General features: G+C 41.4%; 1 protein-coding gene across 1 annotated transcript in view; it reads right to left on the bottom strand.

Annotated features, from left to right (window-relative positions):
- Window positions 1–1,362: 1,362 nt before the first annotated feature.
- LOC126204150 (uncharacterized) overlaps window positions 1,363–20,035 on the bottom strand; it is a 71,144-nt gene continuing 52,471 nt past the window's right edge. Inside the window, exons 5-8 of the mRNA XM_049938559.1 lie at window positions 19,412–19,475; window positions 13,612–13,625; window positions 7,020–7,071; window positions 1,363–1,412 (exon numbers count right to left, since the gene is read on the bottom strand). Of these exons, the coding sequence (XP_049794516.1) occupies window positions 1,363–1,412; window positions 7,020–7,071; window positions 13,612–13,625; window positions 19,412–19,475 (180 nt within the window). The remainder of the gene's footprint in view (window positions 1,413–7,019; window positions 7,072–13,611; window positions 13,626–19,411; window positions 19,476–20,035) is intronic.

A 20,035-nucleotide genomic window follows, 5' to 3' on the forward strand; every position in this document is an offset into this window, starting at 1 on the left:
GCAGTACCACTGTGCGCGAGACGCTGAGTATTGAGGCTTCGCTACAAACGGATAACGAGTAAAAGGATCTACAAAGTTCCATATTCAAAGAGTGCGAATGATGATTGAGGCAGTTGGTTTCAGACTTTTCTGTCAGAATCTTTTAAAACGGGCATATTTGCAATTTTTGCCCGTCAGTGGCATTTTTCAAGTGGTGCACATCCCTTGTCTAGAGGCTGTAAATTAAAGTACCCCACCGCATTTTACTGGCAGTATATGAACGCTAATTTCATGGACTACAGCAGGAATTTTGATAAGATTTCCACTAGAGGGTACACTGCTTTGCGAGGAAGGTTCATATAATTTATTAACTTTTGATGCAGACTTGCTGAACAATGATGAATTACAGTCCCCCGCCACATTTCTTATGTCCGTATGTGCAGGCTACTATCGCGGCAGACTGGATCTACCTCCCGCGGCGTCTTTGATGCGCGGCTCGCATTGTTAGCGGGTTGTGGTGTGGCAGTACAGCAAGCGGCTTATGCTGGTTAAATTGTTTAATTTATATGAAAGTGATGATATGCAGTTGCCTGCCCACGTTCTCGGATTTTTTATCATAAGTCTGCGCTGTAAACGAAATTGGTGCAGCGCCATGTAAGTCGTACGGCCATTGATTTCTTAGTGCTAACCCGAGGCGGGTCGCTAGTCTTACATAAGCAAAGGCTGTTACATGTTAGGAGCTGACGACGTCCTTTTTAATTTACGTCGCTGTTATCGTCTCTGTGTTGAAAAATTAACTTTCTACTGCGTTGTAATGCTTCATTCATCTGATATAATGAGGCAATAGTCATTCGCGTTAAGAAAATCTGGGTCACGTGTCACGCTTCTCTATAGCGTGACTACGTTGAAAAAAATGCGTAAGCATATTAAAACATATTGGGATAGTGTGTAGTGCCTATCAAATAAGTAACAAATTTAGTGGACACTGAAAACTTTTCTCTTCAACAGCGACTAGGTATAAGCACACGGGTCTTCTTGTTGTGGGGGATGTATCATTAGTTTTGCTTCTAAGTTGGTGCTAATTCATATTAGACTCCTCTTTCATCAGTTATAAAGATTAAATGATAAAACTGGAAACATTATTATCTTAGAAGATTCTTCTTAAGTTATATGAGCCTAACATTCATATCAACAGCGATACTTTATAGTGGCGCTCAAAGATAAAAATTTATAAATCTGAGTTAAACTAACCATAGTGATGTACATATAAGATACTTATTATACAAGTAGATACTTCCCTGGGTGGGTGCTTTACATTGACACATGGGTCGAATAACGGTCAGAAAGTACTTCAATTTGCGATGAAAATTACTGAAGTCAGTATCAACGTATCTCGTTAGAAATGAATGGAATTCTTACCGGGAAGCCAGAAACTGAAAAAAAGAGAAAAACGGTGTTAATTGTTAATACACAGTACATTTGGTAGTACATTCTATGTATGTGCAAGATTTGGCATAAGAATTAATGACAGTTTACTAATATTCTCAAAATGTTCTACTAAATTACTCTCTTGCCCTAGTGTCATTCAAAATTTTAGAAAACGAAACAAATAACTTTTTTGTAAATATTCCAGCATTGAATGAAATCCCTAGCAAATGTGGTGTGGCACAAGTCTCTTCTTCTTTGATTTCTAAACGTAGTTCACAATTCAATATGTGTGCTTAAAGCGGCGAGGAGAGGAAGTGGTAAGGCTGTAGCAGTAGTATTCGAATTCTTGGCATATCAGATGATTACGAAACGAGTTTAGACCCTGCACTTGCAATACCTGTCATCACTTTACACGTTGAAGTAAATGTTTTATTTTAATTGTCTTTGTTGTTTTTCATCTGTGCTGTAAACACAGAACGTGAAAAATGTATACCACAATGCATAGTCTTGTTCCTCCATTCAGACTACATAATTTAGCGATACTGTACACTATCAAGCCGAAGAGGAGAATTCTTCTCTCATAGAACTTTTTCTACAGACAAATACAGCGCAATAAATTCACCTGAAACCCATCATGATATTCCAATGCACATCAAGGCTGGCGTATCAGATCGATTTTAATCCGTTCACTTTCATCTCAATGAAACAATTTTCACAAATAATAGTGCGTTACTTTCTCTTAGCTTTGTACAGTTTCATGTAATATCAGGCGTGAATCGATGGTTTTCTATCTAATTTATGCAGATAATTAATTTTAAGACCTGACTACTCCAACCGTTTCACGTCTCATGCAATAGCCGTCAATTTCATAGCAGAATCTCCAAGAGATGGACTGTACGTAATTCATTTCATATTGGGGTTAGTCAGTGAGGTTTGATTTACAGATTTTAAATTGTGTAACACGGATACATGGTTTACACTCTGTACTCACATTCGGAGGAGTGGTTACTGGGAATTGTGGCCCAGTAGTTACCATGCTGGACTCCCATACAGGAGGGTGGCATTTCAGTTTCCGTCCGGACTTCGAGACGTATGTTTTCTGTGATTTCCACATATTACTTTGGGCAAATATCGGGATGGTTCCTGTGACACGATCAACATAGTAATCCTTTCACATTCTTGTCCATTTCGAACATTTAATGACCCCTTCCACTATCAGGCGTTAAAGCCCTTCCTTTCCTTCCATCTCCCCTTGCTTGCGGACTTCAATGAACGTTTACAAGCAACTGTACTTCGAGAAGTTAGTATGAAGAGTGCCGGATCACTAACTGTAGCTGGTAAAGAAGTTACATAGCCTCTTTTGAAGTTGGAGACTTTCAGTCCTTGCTTATACGTATTGTGAAAATTTATTCATTAGACCCGACGAAAGTGGTATGAATTCACAGAACACTGGGTTAGTACGTAAAGATTGTCAGATATTGTCACAAATAGATCTGCGACTGTCTGACATTAACAGTCGGGTTCCATCGAACGTTCTCCTGTCTAGTCTCAGATATTGGAAACCTTTCAGAGCTCAATCCAGATTCCGCCTTCTGTAGAGCTTATTTCTGTCACCTATAGTCTTATGGTCGTGCAATTTTTACAGTCGTTAGTACCAAATGTTAAATGACTTTTGGCTGTAACTTCTTTAAGGTCCTGTTTAACAATTCTTCTTTTTGTAACGTTAATAAAATAATTGGTACTAATCCAACAAAGCCCTCGTTTTCACCTAATTGCTGTTGTAAACTGACTTTAATTAAGGTTTCAAAAATTGCAATATAAATAACTTTTCAGATAGGGAAGTTTCGATTTTTTAAAATAAATGATTGCACACCATTACAGTAATTTAATATTTGCTAATCAAATGATATTTTGCAACGGCGATGAATAAATGTATTTATTGTGACTATCGTTTACAGAATTGCCCAAATCTACTGCACACAGTTTCATTTAGTTCGAGTCGTTCATTGAACTTTGTACACACGAAAGTATGTATTTTGTCTTATGTTCCCTTCTAGACAGTGAGACGGTCAAGACACAGAAAAATGGAGACCGTTTCAGAACGATTTATCCAGTTTCACAGTGCAGTCTTTTCTACATGAGTGATGATAGAAACCTGGAATAGATTTGAACATGCGGTACGCATAGGGCTAGAAAGTTTTTCATTCCGAAGGGACTATTCCATTTTATAATGCTGTAACTCTTACTAGCATGTATATACAACGCTGGAGTACTGTTTACAGTTGTGTTTACGGGTAAAACCTTTAGTTTCTTTACACAAGTATTTAACATGTCGCCCACAACGCGTGTCAATCGTACAGAAGTCACACAAATTTGTCCCACACTTCTGCAAGTATACACGGTAATTATAGTTAAAGTTGCACTTCCAAAACGCTGTACGAAGATGAGCCACTGCTCAGAATGACGTCAAATTTGAACGGAATATTATCGAATAAAGGGGAAACGTTATGGAAACGAAAGAAAAAAGATTTACCAGTAGATGGTGCTGTAAGCGACAGAATATGCAAGATAAACTATGTAGGATACATGGCTGTCTCAACCTGCATTTGAGGCGCTTGTCTTCACGGTTTAAACACAAGACCACGTGCTGCTGTCAAAGGTCTTACACAAAAACGGTGAACGAGCGCCGGTAGCTCGGCACAAAAGTTCCGGGCAGTGAAGGGCATGAAAAAGTCGTTTGTCCGAAATCTGCCACGGGTCAGGAGAGAATGATTGTTAACTTCGGAGAAAAAGGCTCTTTTCAAGTGCAGCGTGAGAGAGGCAGGAAAACAGTTGATCCGACGCCAGTATAAGATATGGCCACAGCATTTCAGGAGGTGTCGAGTGCGATCATAGAATTTACAAACAGTTTTCTGCTCCAGAATTTCTTCCTCCAACTGAAGTGGGCAATGGATGACCATGAAACATTCTGTAGACAGACGAAGCCAATTTCCATCTTTAATGGCTTGTCAATACACGAAACTGCAAAATATGGGCTATGAAAATCGGCTCGCAAGTCAGCCGGCACCGGTTCATTCTGCAAAGGTAGCTGTGTGGTGCGATTTGACGGCATCATTTATCATCGGACCATATTTTTCTGATGGATCCTGCGGGTTCTGTTACTTATACTTCTGCTAGTATAAGCTATGAGAGTCTTTTGTATACCAACTTCACTCCAACCCTTTAACAGCATGGTTAACAACCAATTTCATTGATTCTTTTTATGCGGATTTTGGCCTCACGGCATTTAAAAACAGATTCATTGATGCTTTTCCTGCGATTTTACCCTGAACGTGCTACAACCCTGCTGTACTGAATGTGCTCACCTAACGAACAGTGCCACAACTGCTGAATACAAAACTTGTTTGGTTTTAAACTGCACAGTATGGTTGGTTTAAACTGCAGCTCAGACCATAACCATCTTACTGCGCGTCATCTGTCGTTTATAGCCATATCTATTTACATTATGAGACTTACAGCCCCATCTAGTGGGAAGATTTTTTTCCCACGACATTTCCTCCTTCTTCGGTAATTTTTTTTTTCGAATTTGAAGCCATTCTGAGCAGTGGTTATCTTCTTACAGAAATTTGAAACTGCAACTTTACTTGTAATCTCCCTGTATCTTCAGTTACTGCAATAACTGCTGGTGCTGTGCAGCGTGGCAGATGACCCAAGGCCGTTTGAAAATTCGTCGCAAAGATGGAGTCTATAATACATCTCACAAAGGAGAATTAAGCCACGTTCTGTTACATGATGTTGGAAGCCAGTGACGAAACACACGATTCAAAAGCCCCTTCCACTGTAGAATCTGAAGTGCCATACGCTCCGACTTTCGGGTTCTGTTCCGCCACAGGTATTACTAGATTTTTCTGAGTCGCGCGTTTCGAAGAAAATGGCTCTAAGCAGTATGGGACTTAACATCTGAGGTCATCAGTCCCCTAGACTTAGAACTAATGAAACCTAACTTAAGGACATCACACACATCCATGCCCGAGGTAGGATTCGAACCTGCGACAGCACCAGCGTGATTCAGGACTGAAGCACCTATAACCGCTCGGCCACAGCGGCCGGCACGCGTTTCGAGGTGAGCCAAGTATCTGTAATGTTTTGTACCGTGTATTAGGACTCAGGATGAGAGAAAGGAACGTTTCTCAGCTAACAAGTTGTAGGTGTGGCATAGCATCATGCCATTCCCTCTTAATCCTTTAACAAATTATCTCGCTTCGTCTACTTTTTCTGCAGTTGCTATTGTTCCACGCTGCCTTTTAACTTGGCGCCTGTAACTGTGTCTGAATGAATAGAAACTTGTCACTGTAGTCTGATGTGTCAAGCTATTGAGATACAGAGCTGACGTGACGGGAGCCTCCGACCTGGCACTAGAGAGGTGCTGCTTGCCACATATCCAGCCTTGACACTGCTGGCAGGTCTGGAACATAGTTAACAGAGCAAAATGGGGGAGCCATACTGTCGTAATGATGACCTGGATTATACCAAGCCTGGGACTGCCCCAATTCCAAGCCTTTGGGATTAGGGACGATGTTCTGTCAAAGGAAATTGGCTCGAGTGACCCTGAATACCATCTGTTCCATATATGCCGTACCTGTTATCGGAAGCCAGCTTCGAGACGTACCCCACAACAGTTGTCGATCTGCTGTAGATCACCAGTCTGGCTGACTGTCCAATATCGGGCTGCCCACCCAGGGGGTCCACGATCCGCACTTGGGCCTGACTCACTGCGGAGCCAATGTCTCCCCTGTGTGCTAGCACTCCACCACCGTAGGCTTGATGCAATGCATCGCTGCCTCTGCATCCTGCACTGCTGGTCCTTGGAATGCATCCGATTGAGTACCTCTTGCACAAAGAAGTACACCAGAGCCGTTCGGCTTGATCGTCTTACTACTGAATCTATCGTCTCTGTGCGTTGGCCTCCTGCCTTGGCCTGACGCAGCGCTACGCTCCCCAAGAGGCTGACGAAACAACTCTGTCACCGCTGGCGGCTATCTGACAACTTGTGAGCCAGCCATCTGCTGAGGCCACGTGCTGACGAAGCATATATCACCATGCGGAGTCACTGTGCTACCTGGCGCTGATTGCAGCGTGACGTTACTTCAACTGCTGTACTGCCTGTGAATAATAAACAGGCTGTTATTTTCTCAATCTTTCTATCAACTCACAAAAATCGTCCACCTGGCATTACATACTTGCTGCTGCAGCAACCAGCCTGCCTTCCCATTTCTACCACCAATGGTATAAATAAACACTCTAGCTCTCCTGACTCCTTGCACTATCATGTCACATGAGAATCTAAGGGACTCATGGCACGGAGATAAATTCTTTAATAAAGTTACGACCAAAGTACAGAAACTATCTTTTTTGAAAGTACTTACGCTCCGTCTCTAAGGATATAGTTGGCCACATGACTGTACCCTTCTTTCTATTGAATTAACTACGCTAACCAATAGAATCTCTGCAATCTCTAGCTCAAAATGTGTCTTATTATTCCCGTCGGACACATTTCCCAATGGAGCTGCTTAGACTACCATTTTGGTAACCTAAACAGTAAATGAACTTACGAAACGATGATGACCCAGATCCACCAGATCCACCAAAGGCGCCACTCATTGCCTGCAACAATGTAAAGAAATTTATCGTTAGTTCATAACATAAAAATGTGTCTTTCATTATAATTCAGAATTTGTTAGTAGCGTATGAAACACCAGCTGGTGTTGCTCTGGCGAGAGTATTTGTCAGTACATAGGCATAGACAATGAAGATGAGTAGTTTCATACGGTAGACTACATACACATTACCAGTAATGATCTATCCACATGGAGAAATTCAAATGAAACTCGTTGACGGCTAGAGTTGGTGTCTGGTCGCTGGGGAATCGTTTTCTGCGTACTTGAATGGGATGCCTCAGGCTGTAGAGTGACTCATAACTAACTCGTTCGCAAAGTGCTAGTAATCGCCTCCAGTGACTTGACGACTGCGTTGCCAAGCGATCAGACTAACGTCGTCTCCTCGAACACAAACTAGTGTTGTTTTATTTTCGAAATGAACGGGTGAATTTTGAACACTAACTTTAAACAACAAAAACCTCATAGGCTACTGCAGGACGTGGGAAAATAAGTTGAAAGACCTGTATGTAGTATACTTTACATATGTTCTTTGAAAAAAATTGCATAAATGGGATCAAATATGCAAGAAAAGATAAATCATATCTGGGGTACAAACAATCCTGTTGATGGAACATCCGCAACTGAGCATTACACCAGAGGTTGAAAATACAGCTTCAGTTGCAAAGGTCTTTTATCACACGACCGGTTTCGGGCTCTACCCATCTTCAGGTATCGTAACTTGATACTGTGACCCCTGAGCGCTGCGGTGGACGTGTACTAGGCGCGGTGTGCTACCTACGAGCGCAGAACGGGTACGCAGCACACCGCGCCTAGTACACGTCAGAGCACCAAGTCACGACACCTGAAAATGGCCTTATAAGAGCCCGAAATCGGTCGTGTGGTAATAAAAGAACTTTACAACTGAAGCGGTATTTTCAGCCTCTCGCACCCTTTGTTATTGTAAGCATTCGCTCATTTTTGGTAAGTGAAACATAGCCTAGATTATTTGTTCCTTTCCTTCAGTAAGAGTCTTTGAGAAAATGTTTGGAGAATTTCAATATAAACGTAATAAAAGGGTGGAAGAAAGAGGCAAAGAACGCAAAAGTTTAGGAAGCTATAGCTCCCTACCTTAGATTGCCAGGGACAATATATGTATGCTTTAGATTTCGTTGTTATCTCGTCCGTGTACGCACATTTTTTTTCGGAATAAGTTCTGTATATGATTCCTAATACAAATTTTTGGATAAAAAGAAGTGTTTAGCAATATATACCAGATTCATTTAAATAGCGTATCTCATCATTTATGAAAAGTGAAATGCAGCACTAAAATGGAAATTGCATTTCCCGAAAGTCAAAGTGTTTCCCTAAAAACTGTAATTAATTAAAGAACATCAAGCAGCCTTTTCTATGCTGGACAGATAAACATAGAATCAGTAACAGTTAAAAGAAAATCAAATAGCTTGAAGTTAAGGTTATTACTTTCAGTTTTAGTTACCGGAATTTTCAAACAATGAGCGCCACGCTACATGATAGTCACTTGTTTGAGGGAACTGAATCCAATGTATAGTTAAAAATTTCTAGCTTCACGTAACTGTTTGATAGCTGGGGAAAATAATTAATATTTCCTTTAGGAATTTCAACGTAACTATCGCTAACGACACGCAACGGCCTTGCCGCAGTGGATACACCGGTTCCCGTGAGATCACCGAAGTTAAGCGCTGTCGGGCATGGCCGGCACTTGGATGGCTGACCATCCAGCCACCATGCGCTGTTGCCATATTTCGGGGTGCACTCAGCCTCGTGATGCCAACTGCGGAGCTGCTCGACCGAATAGTAGCGACTCCGGTCAAAGAAAACCATCATAAAGACTGGGAGAGTGGTGTGCTGACCACACGCCCCCCCCCCCCCTATCCGTATCCTCAACTGAGGATGACACGGCGGTCGGATGGTCCCGATGGGCCACTTGTGGCCTGAAGACGGAGTGCTTTTTATCGCTAAAGACAAAAAGGGAAAATAATATCTTCATTGACCTTTCAATTGAATCTAAAGTGAATAAAGTAATCTGATTTGGCGAAGGCGAGAATATGTCACAGATAGAGCTCGCTGCATAGCTTACGAGGCGCAATTACTTATTAAAAGCTGCACCTAAGCCCAAAGGTACAAAGGAACGTGCTGTGTTTTCTTGGGTCGAGGTTCTCCAACCATAATCCAAAAACCAGAGTGCTAAATTTGTCACGCTCAATAATTCGTTACGTTAATTAAACGGAAACACGCGTCCATCGCACTGTTTTGCCAAAATCCTACAAACTACATAATCACAGTTGGGGGACCTCGTTTCAGTATTACTTTGAGTGACAGAGAAGCCATAAACCTTTTATAACTCTGAACAGAATGGCGTTCACATCTACATCTACGGACATACTCCGCAAGTCACCGAACGATGCGTGGTGGACAGCAACTAGTCCTTTCCTTTCCTGTTCCACTCGCAGATAGAGCGAGGGAAAAACGACTGTCTATATGCCTCCCCATTAACCCAAATTTATCGTATCTTATCTTCGTCGTCCCTACGCGAAACATATATATTGCCAGCAGTAGGATCGTCCTTCAGTCACCTTCAAATGACGCTTCTCTAAACTTTTTCAGTAGTGTTTTTCGAAATGAATGTCTCCTTCCCTCCAGGGATTCCTATTCGCTCACGCGAAGCACATCCGTAACACTTAAATGCTGATCGAAGCCACCGGTAACAAATCTAGCAGCTGGCCTCTGAATTGCTTCGCTTTCTTCCTTCAATCCGACTTGGTGCGAATCCCAAACGCTCGAGAAGTACTCATTTACAGATGAACTACACTTTCCTAAAATTATCCCAATAACCGAAGTCAATCATTCGACTTTCCTACTACGATCCTCACATGTTCGTTCCGTTTCATATCGCTTCGCAACAATACGCCCACATATTTAAGCCACGTAACTGTGTCAAGCAGGACACTACTAATGCTGTATCCGAACATTACGGGTTTGTTTTTCCTACTTATCCGCATTAACTTAAATTTTGCCGGCCGACGTGGCCGTGCGGTTAAAGGCGCTGCAGTCTGGAACCGCAAGACCGCTACGGTCGCAGGTTCGAATCCTGCCTCGGGCATGGATGTTTGTGATGTCCTTAGGTTAGTTAGGTTTAACTAGTTCTAAGTTCTAGGGGACTAATAACCTCAGCAGTTGAGTCCCATAGTGCTCAGAGCCATTTGAACCATTTTTTTTAACTTAAATTTTTCCACATTGAGAGCCAGCTGACATTCAGCACATGAACTAAACCTACAGCCACTTATCTTCGACACCTTCCTGCGCCCCAAGACGTTATCAGCGAACAACCGCAGACTGCTGCCCATCCTTTCTACCAGATCATTATGTATTCATAAAATAGCAACAGTCCCATGACACTTTCCTGGAACTCGTGATGTTACCCCTGTCTACGATGAATACTTGCCGAAGAGGACAGCGTACTCGGTACTATTACTTAAGAAGTCTTCAAGCCAGTCACATACCTGGGAACCTATTCCGTATGCCGGTACCTTCGTTAACAGTCTGCAGAGGGGTACCGTGTCAAACGGTTTTAGTAAATTCAGAGATATGGAATCTGCCTGTTGTCCTCCATCCATAGTTCGTAGTATATAATGTGAGAAACAGGAAGCTGGGTTTCGCACCAGCGATGCTTTCTAAAACCGTGCTGATTCGTAGACATGAGATTTTCGATTCACGATACGTTCTAGAATTCTGCAGCAAACCGAAGTTAAGGATATAGTACTGCAATTGTACAGGTACGTTCGTTTACCTGTTTATATACAGTAGTCACCTGCGTTTTTTTCCAATCGCTTGGCACTTTTCACTGGTCGACAGAATGGCGATAAATCCAAACTAAGTAAGTGGCTACTGACGTAGAGAACGCTTCGTTAGACCCTTTTGGGATTCCATCCGGACCTGGCGACTTATTTCTTTCCCTCTTTCAGTTGCTTCTCTAATGCTTGTTACTATGTCATCCATACGGGACCCTGTCGTATGGTCAAACGACAGTAAGTTTGTGCGACTGTCCTGCGTGAACGGTTTCTTGAACGTGGACTCTAAAACTTCTGCCTGCCTTTTGCCATCTTCTACTGCCAAACCAGACTGGTCAACCAGTGACTAGATGAAAGCATTAGACCGGCTTCGCGTTTCTACATATGACCAGAATTTTTTCGGGTTCTCCGATAGATCATTACCCTAGATATAAAATTCCTTGCAGTCGTGGACAAGTATATACTGGAACAACGAAAAGAAGTGTAAACACCCGTTTAGCCGAACATAAAAGAAACTGTCACTTAGGACACATCGAAAAATCGGCCGTAGCTGAGCATGTTTTTCGAGATGGGAACCACGAAGTTAAATTTAATGAGACAAGCGTTCTAGCACGAACATCCCATTATCATGCGCGCATGTTTAGAGAAGCAATAGAGATTCACAAACACCATAACAATTTTAATAGAAAAGAGGAAGTTTTAAAGTTAGGCAAAATATGGATGTCGACGTTGCGGCTGCAGAATGACAATCGACTACCCTTAATCGAGAAGATAGGCATACCGTCGGCATTACGTGACGAATGGTGGTGCCCTCTATGCACTCTATAAATGCGAGAGTACCTGGAGCCTCAGTGGCAGTAGCCGGACGACCTCAGAAGATGTCTCTCGCAGATGGAGACGAAACGTCAGGTGGAAATTTTATACATCGACCACGGCCTCTCAGCCCGGAAGTTCCAAATGAAAACGGTGGAATTTTTATAGAAAAGAGAGCTCCATGTCCACTGGTCACAATTGGCCGCAACATGTTTGAGGTACATTTTGAGCAATCCGAGCGAATGATTTCGCCACACAGATTGTCCGACATCAAGTATGGGCCACAATCGAGAGGCTTGTTAGTGAGGAAAATCCTACACCACCAACAATTTCACAATTTTGGGCTGCTAAACAGGCAATTATTTCTGCAAGGGTCTTCCAACGACTTGTTGAGTCCACGCCACGTGGAGTTACTGAACTAGGCTGGGAAGAAGGAGGCCCATCACGGTATCAGGAGGTGTCCGATGACGTTTTTCACCTCAGTGTGGGACAATTGTGTACTTAAAGAAAGACTGGTAACAAACGGGAATTAACCACAAAGAGTGAATATCACGTCTAAGCATAACAAATGACATACCACGAAGTCATGTAGAAATAATGTGAGATTACACTGCTGTTAGTCTGTTCTCCTGTTCGGAGGTTCTATAAATCATACCAATATGAATTTGAGGTATTACAGACAATCTCAGTGAAATTAGTCACTTCTGTCTTTACACATTACTTAGAGGATACTCATCTTCTTAGTGGTAAATAGAAATTAAGGCACATCAATCCTAAATTCATATGTTCGTAGTCAACAATTTTTAAATATTTGTCCGATCATCTTGACTGAGTTGTAATTAATATTGTGGTGGTTCATTTATGAAAGCCAAAAGAGATTTACTTTCCTAAGGCACACAGTTACAAGGAAATGCTTCATTTCAAGCTTTGTTTAATGAATTAAAGATCTTTGGAGACTGTTTTCACCTCGTCGAATGTTCACCTGAGGCTCACAAATCCCTTATAATGTAACAGTACTAACGGCTCACTTTTACAAGGAAAGAATTTCCTCGAACTATACTACGATGTTTTTAGACTTCAAAATCGTAGTACTTGATGAGGCATCATTAGCTATACTTTTGATGTTCAGTTAGAGAGTGAAACTCTGGTTGATATTTCGATAGAGGGTAAGAGATAACTAACAGAAAGTGTCGTAGCCCAGAAGATGATTTAACTGAAATGCAACAGAGCTAGACGCACCAAATCCAGATAGAATATGACGTCTATCAGAATTCATTTACAGTGTCATTTCAACATGACATTCACATGATCGAATCCTTACATCAAGTAATTTTTACCAAAATTCAATTTCTATATAAAAAAAAATCACTATCACTAGTGGATTTAAGAACTAATAGGGTTTAATAGGTCTACATTACCAACTCTACAATATCAAAATTATATAAAACAGTAACTCTACAGCCGCCACAGGCAGAGTACAACTTATTAAACCATAGAAATAGTGCAAAATTTTTCATTATATATCACCCAGTTCATTAATTTTCTTTGCATTCATTGTGCACATTTATATGCGTTACCTTAGAGTCGCACTTCAACATTACGAAAGAAATAAAATTTACCTTAAGAAACTTTGGTAGCACGTGGGCAACATGTGAATTAAAATGATGAGAAAGTTCATCCGTAAAGTCGGCCCAACTTTAAGGGGGATTTCCTGATACAAGCAACAGAACACTGTCAGCAGGAATGCATTCTGCCGCTGACCAGGATAGAATGTGCTAACCACCAACACTACGTGATTACTCGTGAGGCGAGGGTCAGAGATAATTGAAAGTGTCCCTTTTAATTCAAACTACTTACCTGCATCTCTGTGGAAATGGTTCGTTCAATAAATGTACTGGATGACTTACCTCTTCTGGAATCTCTGTAACATAAAACAAAAACAAGTTGCTTTACGAGCTGCTGGTACCTTCTAAGACTAATTTCATTAAATGATAGTGTGTGACATGACATGCTATTTTTTATGTTAATTTACAGTTGTTCACTAGCGAACTGGTTCTATCTGTCGTTATGTGGCAGAGTTAGCGACTCTGCATGGCACTAAACATTATTTAGTTTGTAATTACTGTAAGTAACAATATACTTCAGTGTGCAATAAATAACCGCAGTGCACCGCGCTAAGGATACCGTCTAGTAAGGTCATCCGAAGACCAGTATCAGTGGCAAAGCGATTTCGAAAAGATTGCTGTATGGTGTGGCAGGTGGCAGTTGACGCTAAATAACGAAAGGTGTGAGGTGATCAACATGAGTTCCAAAAGAAATCCGCTGGAATTCGATTACTCGACAAATAGTACAATTCTCAAGGCTGTCAATTCAACTAAGTACCTGGGTGTTAAAATTACGAACTACTTCAGTTGGAAAGACCACATAGATATTATTGTGGGGAAGGCGAGTGAAAGGTTGCGTTTCATTGGCAGGACACTTAGATGCAACAAGTCCACTAAAGAGACAGCTTACACTACACTCGTTCGTCCTCTGTTAGAATATTGCTGCACGGAGTGGGATCCTTAACAGGTGGGATTGACGGAGGACATCGAAAGGGTGCAAAAAAGGGCAGCTCGTTTTGTATTATGACGTAATAGGGGAGAGAGTGTGGCAGATATGATACGCGAGATGGGATGGAAGTCATTAAAGCAAAGACGTTTTATTTATCAAAACATTCTGGGGAATTTCTTTGTCAAATGGTTGAAATGGCTCTGAGCACTATGGGACTTCACTTCTGAGGTCATCAGTCCCCTAGAACTTAGAACTACTTTAACCTAACTAACCTAAGGACATCACACACATCCATCCCCGAGGCAGGATTCGAACCTGCGACCGTAGCGGTCGCGCGGTTCCAGACTGTAGCGCCTAGAACCACTCTGCCACTCCGGCTGGCCAATGTGTTTGTCACTTGAGCTACAGATGTCTTCAGTAGAATCTAATATTATAGAGAAATATTTGACCTTTTTTATTTCACTCATGATAATTCTTTTTATTCGTTCAGAAAGAAACCTATTACCCTATCACATATTGTTGACAAAAGATAACTTGTATGCCCCTGCCCTGGATGTCCATATCGTTCAATGTGCTCTGGGACGCAACAGCACTGTCGTATTACGATTGCACGTCCAGTACTCCACACACCCAGTTCACAGTTGGCAAGTCGAATGCACATCTATTGCTAAGTGTTGCTAGTTCAAATATCCATTGTAGTTACTACACCGATGTCGATTATACGCCAGGAATAAACTCAGTCCGGGAACATTTTGGACGGTTGGTATATATCCAAGAGGAGCCAATATTCCAAAATTTACATTTTATGTGCAACTGTTCCAGTGAGAATGAAAAGGTAACGTGCCCAAAATACTAAAACTGACAAAGTACACAAAATATATTTCTTTGATATTAAGTGATAGGCGTATTTCATCGGCATCGGCACAATACGTCTTTTTACGTTATTAATACCAACAGACGCACATTTTTGTTATGAAATCCTCGTTATTGTTTTCAAACACAATAAACGTAACTTACTTTTTGAGTAATGTTATGTTATCAGCGAAAGTTAAAAATATGAAATAGAAAAATAAGGATGATTACGAAAATTCCGTTGGTTAGGAACCAAATTAACAATAAAAGTATGCCTCCTCAAAGTGGAGAAAGTGGTTCAAAAGTGATTTAGTCAACTGTGACGCCATATACAAAACTTTTCTCGCTTACGCCTTTCTTTCGTCCCACAGTGTTAATGTTGTTTTTATTATGTTCGAGCATTGCACTATTTAATATCGACTAGCATAATTAAAGGGCAACCATACATGTTCTGGAAGCTATATTTTTATAACTGCTTAGTACTAAGCGAAGGTGATCTCGACTGTAGGATTGAAAACTAACTCGATGGTTGTATGTTGTGCTGTGCTGCCCGGCGCCATTCCCCGCTCCCCCCCCCCCCCCCCCCCCCCCCGAATTTTTAAAGCTCTCAGTTCATATAGAGAACATATTTTCACACGGATGCTCACACCTATAGTATAGCAATGTACTTCGGAGTCTACTGTGCAAGGTCTGTCATTCTTGCCGGGGTGAATAAGTCAGAAAATAAAAAGAAACAAAATCAACCTGACTGCAGACTGATACCGTCACATGTCTTCCCCGTCAACATATAATAGTAAACTTCTACTCTAATTGCGTTGTTCAGCAAGGGGAAGTGTTGTATATAGCAGTCATCTTCACGATGTTATTGAAAATTGCAGCCAGTATCAACCCGCAAGGGTGTTCAAATGACCCTTTTCTGTAGATCGGTACTGGCAGCACGAGGAAGAAAGATAGAAAAGATTGGCGGCTTTGTCGGCTCTGTTCCGTAAAGGTTTGCACCCACGATGACTGCCAGACGGTGCCAGTGCAGGTGACCTGCCAAAGATAGGCATAGTTCCCGGTTAACTGCGTACTGACCGAAAAAATCAAGTTACGTACAGATCACTGAAATTATAGTATTTCCCGGCGAGCTCGAAAATTTTAAACCTATGATTTAATAGAATCGAAATCGTTGCTCGTGGTCTCGCGGTAGCGTTCTCGATTCCCGAGATTGGGCCCCTGGTTCCATTCCCGGTGGGGTCGGGGATTTTCACCTGCCCCGAGAAGATTGGGTGCTGTTGCGTCGCCTTCTTCTTCATCATCATCCATCCCCATTACGGGTGCAGGAAGGCGACGGCAAACCACCTTTATCAGGACCTTGCTTAGTACGGCGGTGCAACCTTCCGTTGTTGTTGTTGTTGTGGTCTTCAGTCCTGAGACTGGTTTGATGCAGCTCTCCATGCTACTCTATCCCGTGCAAGCTTCTTCTTCTCCCAGAACCTACCGCAACCTACATCCTTCTGAATCTGCTTACTGTATTCATCTCTTGGTCTCCCTCTGTGATTTCTACCCTCCACGCTGCCCTCCAATACTAAATTGGTGATCCCTTGATGCCTCAGAACTTGTCCTACCAACCGATCCCTTCTTCTGGTCAAGTTGTGCCACAAACTTCTCTTCTTCCCAATCCTATTCAATACTTCCTCATTCGTTATGTGATCTACCCATCTAATCTTCAGCATTCTTCTGTAGCACCACATTTCGAAAGCTTCTATTCTCTTCTTGTCCAAACTATTTATTGTCCATGTTTCACTTCCATACATGGCTACACTCCATACAAATACTTTCAGAAACGACTTTCTGACACTTAAATCTATACTCGATGTTAACAAATTTCTCTTCTTCAGAAACGCTTTCCTTGCCATTGCCAGTCTACATTTTATATCCTCTCTACTTCGACCATCATCAGTTATTTTGCCCCCCAAATAGCAGAACTCCTTTACTACTTAAAGTGTCTCATTTCCTAATCTAATTGCCTCAGCATCACCCGACTTAATTCGACAACATTCCATTATCCTCGTTTTGTTTTTGTTGATGTTCATATCTTCCTTTCAAGACACTGTCCATTCCGTTCAACTGCTCTTCCAAGTCTTTTGCTGTCTCTGACAGAATTACCATGTCATCGGCGAACCTCAAAGTTTTTATTTCTTCTCCATGGTTTTATTACCTACTCCGAATTTTTTTTGTTTCCTTCACTGCTTGCTCAATATACAGATTGAATAACATCGGGGAGAGACTACAACCCTGTCTCACTCCCTTCCCAACCACTGCTTCCCTTTCATGTCCCTCGACTCTTATAACTGCCATCTGGTTTCTGTACAAATTGTAAATAGCATTTCGCTCCCTGTATTTTCCCCCTGCCACCTTCAGAATTTGAAAGAGAGTATTCCAGTCAACATTGTCAAAAGCTTTCTCTAAGTCTACAAATGCTAGAAACGTAGGTTTGCCCTTCCTTAATCTAGCTTCTAAGATAAGTCGTAGGGTCAATATTGCCTCACGTGTTCCAACATTTCTACGGAATCCAAACTGATCTTCCCCGAGGTCGGCTTCTACTAGTTTTTCCATTCGTCTGTAAAGAATTCGCGTTAGTATTTTGCAGCTGTGACTTACTAAACTGACAGTTCGGTAATTTTCACATCTGTCAACACCTGCTTTCTTTGGGATTGGAATTATTATATTCTTCTTGAAGTCTGTGGGTATTTCGCCTGTCTTATACATCTTGCTCACCAGATGGTAGAGTTTTGTCAGGACTGGCTCTCCCAAGGCCGTCAGTAGTTCTAATGGAATGTTGTCTACTCCGGGGGCCTTGTTTTGACTCAGGTCTTTCAGTGCTCTGTTAATCTCTTAAAGCAGTATCGTATCTCCCATTTCATCTTCATCTGCATCCTCTTCCATTTCCATAATATTGTCCTCAACTACATCGCCCTTGTATAGACCCTGTATATACTCCTTCCACCTTTCTGCCTTCCCTTCTTTGCTTAGAACTGGGTTTCCATCTGAGCTCTTGATGTTCATGCAAGTGGTTCTCTTATCTCCAAAGGTCTCTTTAATTTTCCTGTAGGCAGTATCTATCTTACCCCTAGTGATACTCGCTTCTACATCCTTACATTTGTCCTCTAGCCATCCCTGCTTAGCAATTTTGCACTTCCTGTCGATCTCATTTTTGAGGCGTTTGTATTCCTTTTTGCCTGCTTCATTTACTGCATTTTTATATTTTCTCCTTTCATCAGTTAAATTCAATATACCTTCCGTTACCCAAGGATTTCTACTAGCCCTGGTCTTTTTACCTACTTGATCCTCTGCTGCCTTCACTACTTCATTCCTCAGAGTTACCCATTCTTCTTCTACTGTATTTCTTTCCCCCATTCCTGTCAATTGCTCCCTTATGCTCTTCCTGAAACTCTGTACAACCTCTGGTTTAGTCAGTTTATCCAGGTCCCATCTTCTTAAATCCCCACCTTATATCCTCTCTTCCGCTCTTCCGTATCGTTCCCTTACGCTCTGTCAAGAAGTATGGGACTTCATTTCCATTTGCATTAGCAATTAATACAGTATTCGCCCTTGCTACAGTCTCAGCACTCTGAATTCAAAATAAATATAAACACATATGCACTGCTGTAGTCAGAACTCGGACATGCTGGCCTTTGGCGCACAAAGGCCAAATGTACTGATTATCCGCTACACGGTTTGCAGCGAAAATAAAATTCCTGAATTACTTGTAAGCTGAGAAGACATTTGTCTTGTTAACAACATTAGTTTCCGTCGTACAGCTCAGGAAAGACATAGGTATGTTGAGTAGGGACTCTTTGTTAGCCCTGTACTGGACAAAAACTGAAAGCCTCAAAATGATGGTAGTACATTTAAGATTAATGTCATCACTATTTACGCCTGAGCTGATTCAAGTACAGGAAGATTCTTCTCTGCAAATCGGAAATCAAAATCGTCTTTGAAGAGTTACACAGTTAACACACTAAACACCTCACAAAGAAAGAATGAACACAATATACCTAATGTTTTTGTTGTCTATGAAGTGGAATAAATTCAATTAATATAGAAATAGCACATCTGAGGAATTGTAGAAAAATATTGAACATCACTGATGGCGATTGTTCACCCAAAATCCTTTTCCCATTGCTCTTGTGTGTGTGGCGTTTGGTCACAAGCAGTGGAACTAAATAAAACTAACGCTCATTACAGTTGTTAGTCTAACAAGAGCACTGTGCTTACTCTAAACTCTTAACTCGTATGTGCATCTAGGAAACTTACGCATCGCTGTCGACACAATCGATGCAGGGAATGATTGTGATTGTCTTGAAGAGATCGCTCGATCCTGTAAAAATTTCGGACATTAGTACATTGTACACTAAGAATATGCGAGTTACAATATTTATGAAGGCCAGATGAAAAGGTCTGTCAGAGATGTTTGAATAACATTTTAGTTTCGTCATTTTGGTGCATGATGTCCAAACATACTCAAGTGTAGTGTTTATTTAGTGAATGGATTAGTTTATACGGCTTTCCAGAAGAATTGTGTTGTTTGCTTAACGTTGAAGTGATGAAACAGGAATATCGATCCATACAAGGACCCAAAACTTTGCCCACATATGAAAACATTAAGAAATTATCGGAAGATTGGCAGTTAATTTTGTATGCAAAAGCTACCACCAGAGAATCGTCAGCAAGAGGCGTACGGTATATTTTAGATGAAGAATTAACCATTAAAACACATTGTACAATGGCGATGCCAGCTGAACGGAAAGCTGTCTAAGAGGAAACGTAGAAACGAATTTGTCGACAATATTTGGATCGTTTCATATAGAATCATCCCTAGTCTGTGTGGCAGTTTTTTACTATTAATATATATCTGTTACCCTTTCTTAAAAGAAGCTA

The sequence above is a fragment of the Schistocerca nitens genome, chromosome 9 (genome assembly GCF_023898315.1).
Source record: "Schistocerca nitens isolate TAMUIC-IGC-003100 chromosome 9, iqSchNite1.1, whole genome shotgun sequence".
In the NCBI taxonomy this organism is placed as follows: domain Eukaryota; kingdom Metazoa; phylum Arthropoda; class Insecta; order Orthoptera; family Acrididae; genus Schistocerca; species Schistocerca nitens.